At 34.6% G+C, this 12,093-nt stretch overlaps 1 protein-coding gene across 1 annotated transcript; it reads left to right on the top strand.

Moving 5' to 3' along the window:
* The first annotated feature begins 8,455 nt into the window (after positions 1–8,455).
* On the top strand, positions 8,456–11,044 carry LOC137835315 (indole-3-acetic acid-amido synthetase GH3.6-like). Its single transcript, XM_068643772.1, has 3 exons — positions 8,456–8,878; positions 9,252–10,183; positions 10,339–11,044. The coding sequence occupies exons 1-3, from the start codon at positions 8,562–8,564 to the stop codon at positions 10,923–10,925; spliced, it is 1,836 nt and encodes a 611-aa protein (XP_068499873.1). The 5' UTR covers positions 8,456–8,561; the 3' UTR covers positions 10,926–11,044.
* The last annotated feature ends 1,049 nt before the right edge of the window (positions 11,045–12,093 follow it).

The raw sequence follows: 12,093 nt of genomic DNA on the forward strand, positions 1-12,093 counted from the left end.
CATGGGAGACTAATCCAATAATATCTTATTGTTAGGCTCAAATGATCTATAGGATCATTAACTTCAACTCTTAATGTTTGGTTGATATTGATCTTTGGTCTCGATGGTAAGTCTTGGTCTCAATGTAGGGTACTTGCAATCAGTCTGACGCTTAAGTTAGTGTAAGTTTGATGTTTAAAACTAGGTATTTTTAAGGAATCATTGACGAGTGTTTTTATCTCGGAGTACTTCCTTTTTTATAATACAATTTTATCCGTCCATACATGTACGAAACTCTACGGAAGATCCAAGTGGATCCTAATTGCATTTCTAGAACATGTTTAGACATAATACGTCTGCTTAATCATGCTTAATTATTTAGGGGGTATGTGCTAGTCAAGCATGTAAGGATTGTGACACACGTCCACCTCGCTTAAGGATAGTAGGATTTATTTAGTTAAGATGTATGTTGATGTTGGAGATGACTTCGTCTATTCTTGAATGACCCTCTTCTCGGTCCTAGGTAGTACATTGGACCCAAGGCTCTAGTGGGCTAACCTAAAGGGCCTTCGAAAAAAAATTATTTTCTTTGTCAGGATACTATCCGTTCTGAGTGGTATACTTGCCCGCAGGTTCGAGGAGAGCAAAACATTCGAAGAGTCTATAAGGTGAAGGGTGCATTGGGAAGCGCACATGATAGAGATGTGAATTTTTTTTAGATCGTAGTTGTTGGGATAAAAGGATTTGATAGTTAGGATGGATGTGATGTTCCATTTGCTTCACGACTTGTCATGTCTATATATAGTGGACCTTGTGGGTCATTTGGGTTGCTACCATTTATTGTATATTTGTCCACAATAATACCTCTCTGCATATTTTTCTTATCGTTTCCTTTTAGGTAAATAATGTCATCATTTTCTTTAACACTTATTCATCATTGGGGTCATCGGCTGAGTGGGAGACTTTGCTGAAAATAACATTTTTTGGTGATGTTGAGTTTATTAGTCTTGTAGGCGAAGGGTCTAGTAGTTCTAGTGATTCTGTCGAGGTTAGCCGAGGGTTTCCTGGTGTCGGAGAGGTTTGTGATGATAGTTATGGGTTGTCCTCATAAGTAGAGGATGTTTAAGGAGTAGCCAAGAATGATCCCCTGTAATGTATGACTACGCGTGGGTTGATTCTCAAGTACGAGAATATTTTGGAAGTATATGTGGTTTTCATTGTTATGGTCATTGTTTAAAATGTCGATATTTTGAAGCCTGAAACTCCTAACGACATCATTTCCTTTCATCGATGTTCATAAACCGACAATGTTTGTTGTCATCAGAATGATTCGAATGTAGATTTTTTCTTCTTTTTTTCGGGTTTAATAACGGACGTTCACGTTCAATTCCCTTTAGATGATTCACCATGGGGTTTGTTGGGTGTTAAATGTTGCTCCTACACAATTGCGTCTAAATAGTTGGGTGTTGTTGTAAGCCTTTCAGATTTTGTGTTTAGTGTTGTGTTTGAGGGAAACATCTTAAGTCTTTCTCCATTACTATAGTACAAGGCCAAGTGATCGTGCATGGTGTGGTGGTTGTTAGTCGGTTAGTCAAGAACTTTCCTTCAAGGTCCTTTTATTTCATCGCACACAAAATTTAAGGGAGATTTTGTAAAAGTCTTAATTGAGAAAGAGGGTCGACCTTATTTTTATAAAGGAAAAAACCTTAAGTTCCTTTTATATTGGACTAAGGACCTCGTGTGATATCACATATGGTCGAGGTCATGTATGAATAGTGAGGATTTGAAGACCTTAGTTGTTTTGGACCATTTCCCACACAAAATTCCTACACGAAAACTTCTCGGCATATACATGTCCCTTCATCACGCTCATTATATTGACGATATGTTTTACACTTGTATTTAAAGTTTTGGTTTTAAGTCGGTTGAGTTTATTTTCTTGGTGGATATAATTGCGTCAATGAATTCTCAGGCAGTAAAATACTCTGCAAGGATTTAGACTTGAAGAAACAATTTGAGTCAGCCAAAAAGGTCAAGGATGTTACGAAGGTTGTTCCTCCTATATAAATTGTTCCTCCAGTCGATCTTTTCCCTTCGCAAGAGCCAAGGAAGAACAAGCGGGACAAGGATAAGTCCAAGTCTTCCAAACAACACTCTGATAAGTCGTCTTCCAGAAGGTCATCAAACTCCAAAGGTTGGTTCTAGCTTCTCGAGTCTAGATTTCTTGGTTCAAGGTGTTCTTTTGTTGAACAATGTCACTATTAGCATTAGCAACTCTGAAAAAGAGATGTATACTTCAACGTTTGTTGAAAAGTTGAATGATACCTTCATCAATTTGTGCTCTCGTGCTCTCATTGTTGGAAAATTAACGGGATCTTAGTTGATGAAGAAAGGTTCCTTGGAACTCAAGGGGTTTAAATCTAAATAAGTCGGTGACCAGAGGCACTCAAAGTGTACGTAACGAATTATGGCCATGATTGAGCATTTTGGAAACTATCGACCTCTTGAGCTTTTGGGATGGTTGGTAGATTGGAGTAAGTTGGATCTTTGTGTTCAGTGTCGGTCTGCAGAGTTATAATCCCACTCCTTTCTAGCTTCTGCCTCATTCTTGCATTTTTAGATCTGAGTGCATCAATTTCTTTCGCTCTCTTTTTCTTTAGTGTTTCTATTTCTCTTTGCAAGTTCATCATCATTTCCATCTAATCAACATAGTTATCATGGCGTTCCTCGTACTGGCATCTATTGCTCATCATGCTTCGTTTCGTAACCATGTACTTTGTTAAGGGGTTTTCACTGATCTCATGGTGGGCGCTAAAATGTTCTTACAATGTCGAAATGACCCTATAGAACCCCTAACTTCAACTCCTACTTCTTAGTCTATCATGATCTTCGTGTTGCTTCATGTCTCAAATTCAGTCTATATCTTGGTCTCGGTCTAGTTTGGTCTAGGTTATAAGTCTTGGTTTCAGCGCGGGGTACCTATAACCATGGTTATCAAATTCGGGAGTTAACTTATTAACTCGTCCAATTTTACGTTCTTACTTACCTTGGATCGGTTGACTCTGAAGCAAACTCATTTTTGGAGTAAACTCAGTAAATACGTATTGAACTTGGTGAACTCAGTTAAACTTGCGAGTCTGCAACCGAGTTGACAGTTAAAAGGGTTTTTCTTTAAACCCAAAACGACCCATTTATGAACCCAAAATTAGACAATCTCACATTGCCAATGTTAGGGATTGTTCGCATTCTTCCTGGTGGTGTGTCTTTAATGACTTTTTTACGACAAGTGTACCATATCAAAAGTAATAATTTATCCCTAAGGATGGATATCGAACCCACAAGAAACAGTTGAATTATCAAGTATAAGATTGACTAAATAAAAAACAAAATAATAAAGTTTGTTGGGAGTTTGTTATAATGATTGCAAGAATTATAAAGAAAGCAAGTTAAAGAGTTTGTTGGTTCAATTGGGAAAATTGGGATTGAGGTTCATCATTCTTACTCTTTTTTTATTTTGAAAAGCATAGTAATATTTTAAAGCATAGTAATATTTTATCCTTTGATTGATGTTGATGCCCATATAAAATTCATTTATATTAATTCTTCGTATATAAAATTATTAAGAGAGTCTCATAAATATTGATTCCTCGCATATTTATAAAAACTCTTTAGCATTACAATTAGATGTTGATAGTAATTAACATTTTAAATCTATTTCTAGCATTCAAATGATGTTAAACATTGTCATTTGGGTTAGAAACTTAGAGATACTTTTTAGTCAAATCTAAGGATCTAGATCATGATAAATAAGCATTACAAATAAAATGACAATACCAATCATTAATCAAGAACATAATATTATATTTAAATGTCATCTCAGTACATAAGATTTTGAACAGATTACTCTCAATCCCAATGGGTAGAATTAGCCACTCATGTTGGCCATTACAAGCATGAAAAGTAAGAAAAGAAGATCCATGATGTTTATCTTTGGCGGATGCCTCCTCTAGGATTTTCTAACACCTTCTGTCCACCCAAGTGATGTTTAGGATTGTGCCTCACCCCTCATATTTAACCTAGGGCTTAGGCTAAGTGACTTTCGCTTGGGCAAGTTGGACGAAAACAAGCCCAACATCTCTGGAGTGATTTTGCCTGACCGAGATTGGGCTCGCTTGGGCAAGATCCTTTGGGAGCTTATGGCTTGGGCGAGTGTTTGGAGCGTTCTAACTTTCCCTTTTTATCTTGTATATTCTAACTTTACCCTTTCATCTTCATTCTTCCCTAGAATCTTGAAATTAACACAAATTTGGGAATAAACTGTTCTTATTCATATTATAATAAAAAAATATGTAAAAAAGGTTTAAATTAATAAATTATGGGTTATATTATAGTTATTTTATCAATTAATATCCATAAATGTCTATATTTTAATATGAAATATAACACTTACTAGTCTTTGTTTCAATCGTTGTGCGTTGTTCCGATCTTGTTGGAGTTGGTGGTCATGTTAGTGGTGGCTTTCGTTGTCACGTTCGTGATCATGTTTTCTCTTTCAATCTCCATTCTACTATCGTAGTCTTTTTTCGCAATCGTGGTGGTGCATTGCTTCATTCGTCGTGGTTATGTTATGGTCATCTGGTGCGTTTGTTTTGGTTTAGTGTTTTCTTAGTCAAGAGAGTATTGGAAACTTTTTTAATCTAGTGCAAAGTTTTTTTTAAAGTTGGATCATATGTAAGAGAGAATATTGGGAGGGTACATTGAGAATATTGGGAGGGTACATTGATGACTTTTTACGGCAAGTGCACCGCGTTTGTCAAAAGTAATAATTGTCCCACAAGGAACAACTAAACCCTAAACCCTAAACCCTAAAAGACAGAACAATTAGATATCGATCCCACAAGGAACAGTGAATTATCGAGTACAATAATCGCTAAATATAAAAACAGAACAATTAAAAGAGTTTTGAATTAATTGTGTTGGCACTGATCAATAAGAAAACAAACAAAGAATTAGTTGTTTCAATTGGAAAAATAAGGACTAGTTTCATCTCTCTCACTCTCAAGTATTTTGATTAGCATGTCAATATTAAGTTCTTTGATTGAAATTGATGCCCGTATAAAAATCATTTATATCGATTCCTCGCATATAAAATCCTTAAGAATGTCCCCTAACTATCGATCCCTCGCATAATTATAAGAACAACTTAGAACGAAGCTCAGACGTTTAATAGCAATTAACATTTCAAGTCTATTCCTAACACTCAAATATGTTAAGTATTGTTGTTTAGGTCCGAACCCTAAAAATACCTCCCGGTCAGATTTAAGATTCTCAATTTGTCACGGAAAATTAAAAGTAAAACAACAATACCAATAATCAATCAAGAACTGAATATTAATATATAAAATATCACCTCAATACATAAGAGTTTGAGCAGATTACTCCCAATCCCAAAGGGTAGAATTAGCCACGCATACTTCTATCACCTTCCATTCTCCCAATTGGGTTGCAATTCACTCTATGGTGTTTTCCTCTCAATCTGGCACCCTAAGGTTGAGCCTCTAGCCCTCTATTTATCCTAGTTTTCTAGGGTTAGGTTGTTTATTGTGTCGCGCTAATGGGCTAAATGATAAAACATAAAAAAGGCCCAATCTTTCTTTGCATCTTTTTCCATTCTGTGACCTTCTATCTTTATCTTTTTAGCTCAAATCATTCATCTTTAATCCAAATCTCCAATCTTCCTTAGAAATCTGCAATTAACACCAAATTTAGGAATAAAATACTCTTATTCAAATAAAGATCGTAAAAAATGTAAAAAGGTATAAATTCATAAATTAGGGATTATTTTATATGTAAATTAGCAATAAATCCTCATAAGTGTCTATATTTTAATATGAAATATTACTGAAATTAGACACTTATCATACATGTAGAGTCGTTTTTTTTAATTGAGAATGTTGGGAGTTTTTCCAATTGAATTTTACTTTATTTTTAGAATATTCTATTTTTAAATATTTGTTAATTTATAACCCCAGAACATCCACATTTATTAAAATAAGTAAAAAGGCTCCATTATATATAATGTTTATCTAGGATCCAATTACATAATTTTATAATATTTGTATTGTATGAATTTATTTATTTGAAGTATTTTGAACTTATATAATTCTCATTAACTACTAAATGTAGTTGTTTTATTAATATAGTGGAGTTTTATTTTAAACACTTTGATTAATTGTGTGATTGAAATATTTTTTTTCATATATGAAGTAAATTCTTAGGAATCTATGAGTCAAGTTTAAGGAGTTTCCACGAGTTTACGTAGACTCTTGAGTTTGATAACCTTGTCTGCAATCACTCCAACCCTTAAGTCAATATAATCTTTCAAAAAAAAAATTGACCTAAGAGTACCTCCCTTTTATACTAATTTATGGGCCTATACCTGGAAAAAATTTGCGAAAAGTCCAAGTGGATTATAATTATGCTTTTAAGATATATTTAAATGTAATATATCTACTTAATTATTTAAAAGAGCACGTATCATGTGTCAAAAATGCAACAAGCATTTATCTCTCACTTCAAAATAGTTTGACACTGATATTTGCTTGTTAAATATAATTTTGTGTCATTATTAAATATTTCAATTTGAATTTCAAATACAAACAAATTTATAAAAAGATAGGATGAGAATATCATTGATACCCTCACCTCAAGTTATATATACCCTTATTAGGTGAGGAAAATAAAGTAAAAATAATAATATTATATATAAATATATATAATATGATAATGTACTTAGTGGAAATTAAAATAGCATGTAACATACTTAAATAGAAGTTAAAACCGCAAAAATACTAAATATAAGCTCGCAAGGGACTCCTAAAGAAAAAGCTTGCAAATGATAAACTTTGATTGGATCACGTGTTAACCTAATATGTTTGACATCCAGCTGGCCGGTCCCATGTTGAAATTTTTTAAACCAAAAGTCACATTTTTATTTTATTTTGGAAGTCATTTTATAACTTCTGTAAGAAAATACATAATGAGAAACAATAATTAAAAATAAGTCTTACCAAGTTTTATAAAATATATAATATTATATTAAAAAATGTGCAAGTAAACTTTCCAGACAAATTATTTAGAACCAAAATTATTATTTCTTACTATAGTAGAGCTCAAGCCTGTTCATCGAACCCTATACTCAAATTAACCAAGTTTTGAACCATGCCATTCTATTTTTCCTATTTAAAAAACTTAAAAATATAATTGGGTAAATGTTTATAGGTTTATTTTAAATGAAACAGTTTAATATCAGTAGCTTGTGCTGGTTTTTAAGACAAAATTTACATTACAAATTATTGAGGCAAAAATCTAATTGTAATAAGAAAATAGCACTCGAAATATGAAATCATCTGCATCTAATTTTGCTGTCTGTTTTGAAATGGCATGGCTTTTTCCCTTTAATTGCATGAAGGCATTTAATCTTCTTGAATTTCCATTTTGCAGGACCTAAAAAGCAGGTGGAATTAATTTAAAATTAGTTAAACGTAAGTAAGGTTTCCATTTTTCATCTGAGTTTTCAGGATATTTTGTTGAATCAATGGTGTTTGTATTGACGGATCGATCCTGAAGGGAGACAAAGGTATAGCCACATAAATTTGTCTTATTCCATTATTTGATACTATGGTCCCATCATCCATTCCCAACTCACTGCAACTGCATCCCTTTTTGTTTTCATCTCAAACTCTCCATTCTACCTTTCTTTCAAAAGCGGCAACCTCTCAATAATAATAATAATAATAATAATTAATAATATATTATATTACTTACCAGTAGAGACCAATGCTAATTTATAAACTCATTTCTTTCTTAATTCATTCAAATATCTTTTAAAAACTAAATATTATCTCGAAAGACGAACAATAATAATCTCAATTTTATTTCATTTTTAATAATATTAATCAAAATTCAAATTCCTTCACACATAATCATGCTACCTCATTTGAAATTTACATATCTTCTCAACTCCAACTCCTCCTATCCTAACATGACAATAAATGAAAGTAGTACTGTCTGTATATGCTTCTTTCAGGAAAAACATAAAAGAAATAAGTTTCTTTAACATCTATATAGTAAAAAGGATTATTTATAACTTTTCAAAGATTTTTTCATATTTTGTAAATAGTAATTTATTATTAGATTGCTCAATATATCATGACTTTTTGTTTAAAAAAATTTCATGTCTTCTGTTAGATTGTGAATGTATGATCACTGATACATTTTGTAAGTAAAAGAAAAACTATTTTGTAGACGGAAGAAAAATATATTTAGAAGAAGTAATAAGATGAAAGTGATACAATGATATATATCCAATTTCACCCTCTGCTCTTGTGTGTATTGACTCCATAGTCCTCTCCCTGAAGTGAGCACAACCTGACATGTGCCTCTATATATACCACTTTCTCATTCGTTTCACCTCACTTCCAATAACAATCAACACCACCACCTTCTTCTTCTTCTTCTTCTTCTTTCTAAACCATCTCATATTCTCATAATATACTTTTATCCTTCCTTCTGTGATCACCATGCCTGAGGCTCCCAGAGACTCCAACATAGAGCATGACCTTGCTGAGAAAAACAGGGAGATTCTGAACTTCATAGAGGATGTGACTGCTAACGCAGATGAAGTTCAGAAGAGGGTTCTTTCTGAAATTCTGTCCCGCAATGCAAACGTTGAGTACCTGCGACGACATGGTTTGAATGGCCAAACGGACCGTCACACCTTCAAGAAGCTTCTCCCTGTCATTACCTACGAGGATGTCCAACCTGACATTAACCGCATCGCCAATGGTGACACCTCTCCAATTCTCACCTCCAAACCCATCACCGAGTTTCTCACCAGGTGCCCTTGATTTTCAACACCATAATAAACTCTTGTTCTTTGCTTGGCTTTCATCATCCACCCTCGCATGGAAATGTCATTTTGAACTTCTCACACAAGTTAAAGTCAACTTGTTAGATTTTACTGAAATTCTTTTTTGTTAAACTGTCTTGAAAGATTTTACTCTTATATAAAACTACAACTTTGTACTTTCTTATTTTCTTAGTAAATATTTATAAAAGAATATCAAAACAAAAGTTTAATTCAATCTAAGTTATTTACCAAAAAGTTAACAATTAGTATTGATATTAGTGATGGATTTTATATAAGATAGTAATGTTTTTGATAATATGTGTGGTTGGGTTGGTTATTTGATTTGTGTTGGGTTTTGTAGCTCTGGAACATCAGGGGGTGAGAGAAAGTTGATGCCAACAATTGAGGAGGAGCTAGGGAGGAGGTGTGTGTTGTACAGTCTGTTGATGCCAATAATGAGCCAGTTTGTTGCAGACCTTGAAAAAGGAAAAGGAATGTATTTGATGTTCGTAAAATGTGAGTCCAAAACACCTGGAGGAATAGTAGCTCGTCCAGTTCTCACAAGCTATTACAAGAGCCCCTACTTTAGGGATAGACCCTACGACCCTTACACAAACTACACAAGCCCAAATCAGACCGTCCTCTGTCCTGATTCCTACCAAAGCATGTACTCCCAACTCCTATGTGGCCTTAGCCAAAACAAAGAGGTTCTCAGAGTGGGGGCCATCTTTGCTTCTGGCTTCATTCGTGCCATTCGGTTCCTGGAGAAACACTGGACCCTCCTTTCCAATGATATCAGAACAGGAACTTTGAACCCTTTGATCACTGACACGTCAGTCAGAGAGGCTGTAATGAGGATCCTGAAGCCTGATCCCAAACTTGCTGATATGATTCACAAGGAGTGTAGCAAGGGGTCTTGGCAGGGGATTATTACCAGGCTTTGGCCCAATACAAAGTATGTGGATGTTATTGTGACTGGGACTATGGCACAATACATTCCCACTTTGGATTACTATAGCAATGGCCTCCCACTGGTGTGCACCATGTATGCTTCTAGTGAGTGTTACTTTGGGGTCAACCTCAACCCTCTTTGCAAACCTACCCAAGTGTCTTACACCCTCATCCCCACCATGTGCTACTATGAATTCCTACCCGTCAACCGAACCACTGACCTCACTCTACCTTCTAGACCAACACCAACATCTCTCAATCATACACAACACCAACAATTGCTGGAGCTTGTTGATGTCAAGCTTGGTCAAGAATATGAGCTCGTTGTTACAACTCATGCTGGTGAGTCAAATTTAAGTTTTATTCCGTTGTTGATCTCCACCTTCATATCATGAAAAATCACACATTCAAATTTTATTTGTAAACGTTTGCCATGTGGTTTTGAATGGGCCCGGACTTGGGTTTACTAATGAGCATGAGCATGACAAATGTTTCAGGACTTTATAGGTATAGAGTGGGAGATATACTAAGAGTGACAGGATTCAAGAACAAGGCCCCACAATTTAGCTTTGTATGCAGAAAGAACGTTGCCCTGAGCATAGATTCTGACAAGACTGATGAGGTTGAGCTACAAAACGCAATGAAGAATGCAGTGACACACCTGGTGCCATTTGATGCACTGGTGAGTGAGTACACAAGCTATGCCGACACCACCACAATCCCGGGACACTATGTCTTGTATTGGGAGCTAAGCCTCAAAGGGTCAACTCCTATTCCACCCTGCGTGTATGAAGATTGTTGTCTAACAATGGAGGAGTCACTCAACAGTGTGTATCGCCAGGGTCGTGTCTCAGACAAATCAATAGGACCCCTTGAGATCAAGATTGTGGAACAGGGCACCTTTGACAAACTCATGGACTATGCCATTAGCTTAGGGGCATCTATTAACCAGTACAAGGCACCAAGGTGTGTCAAGTTTGCTCCTATAGTGGAATTGTTGAACTCAAGGGTAACATCCAACTATTTTAGTCCTAAGTGTCCTAAGTGGGTTCCGGGACACAAACAGTGGATTCATTGTAATTGAATGCAATGTTTCTATTGGAGGATGGATAATTCTCTGATGGATTTTTATTTGATCATATTATGTAAACATTTTGTATTTATCTATCTGAAATTTTAATAATCTCGCATATTCAATTTTTATCAGTAGAGAGATAGACAAAAATTTGTATGATATAATAAAAAACATCTAACAGGAGAAAGTTAAGTAATTCTCTATCTAGAGACATATTAGGGAAAAGAAGTTAATTACTCTGTTTAGGTGAAGTCTATGTTTTAAGTTGCACAATGTAGAGTGATTTTCTCATCTTAGCCACTGTAAAATTTTATCCACTTGAATAGTGTTTTTTAATCATTTTTTTGTCCTGTTCCTTTTCTGTCTTTTTATTACCTTTCTAGCAGTTTATGATCATAAGAACGTCAGGTTGGAACTGGCTTTTACAATTTTAGGCAGCAATCATGATGCCCAGTTGCCCCACTGAAGTGGCAAGGGGCTTCTTTCCCATAAACAGAAACGAGAAAGGCCTCACTTGTGAACTTTCTTATTCTATAGTTTTCAGAAAAAGCATGCCAACTTTATACCACTATCAACTCCAGCTAACCAATCAATCACAATGAAATAATAAATGGTTGTAAATAATGTGCACAATAAACCTCTTTCACTTGGTTTGCTGGATCATTAGGATATTCATTATGAGTGCTCATATATGAAAAACTTGGTTTGCTAGATCATCATGATATTCCTTATGAGTGGTGACATGCTTATGAGTGGTGACATGGTAACAATTGTATGATATTCCTTATTAGTGGTGAAATGGTAACAATGGTATAAATTAATGAAAGGAAATAACAGAAGTCAAAAAGTGACAGAAAGTGATTGAACGTAATTGCACGAAATTGCAAAATTGTGGATACATTTATTTTGATTTACTTTAATAATATATAATAAAATTATAAATACTGGAACCTATAAAATAGGAATACTAACAGTCGTGTAAACTGACCATTAGTGCAATAATAACGGTAAATAATTTAAGGGTAATAAAATTTGAATTAATAACCAACATTTAAGGCTAATAAAATCTGAATTAATAACCAACATCCTCCCTTAATCCTGATTTGGAACAACCTTCATGCCCAACAGATCTCTTAACTTGATGAAAACATCGATCTTCAATGGCTTAGTGAGAATA

This window comes from Phaseolus vulgaris, chromosome 5 (assembly GCF_000499845.2).
Source record: "Phaseolus vulgaris cultivar G19833 chromosome 5, P. vulgaris v2.0, whole genome shotgun sequence".
NCBI classification, from domain to species: domain Eukaryota; kingdom Viridiplantae; phylum Streptophyta; class Magnoliopsida; order Fabales; family Fabaceae; genus Phaseolus; species Phaseolus vulgaris.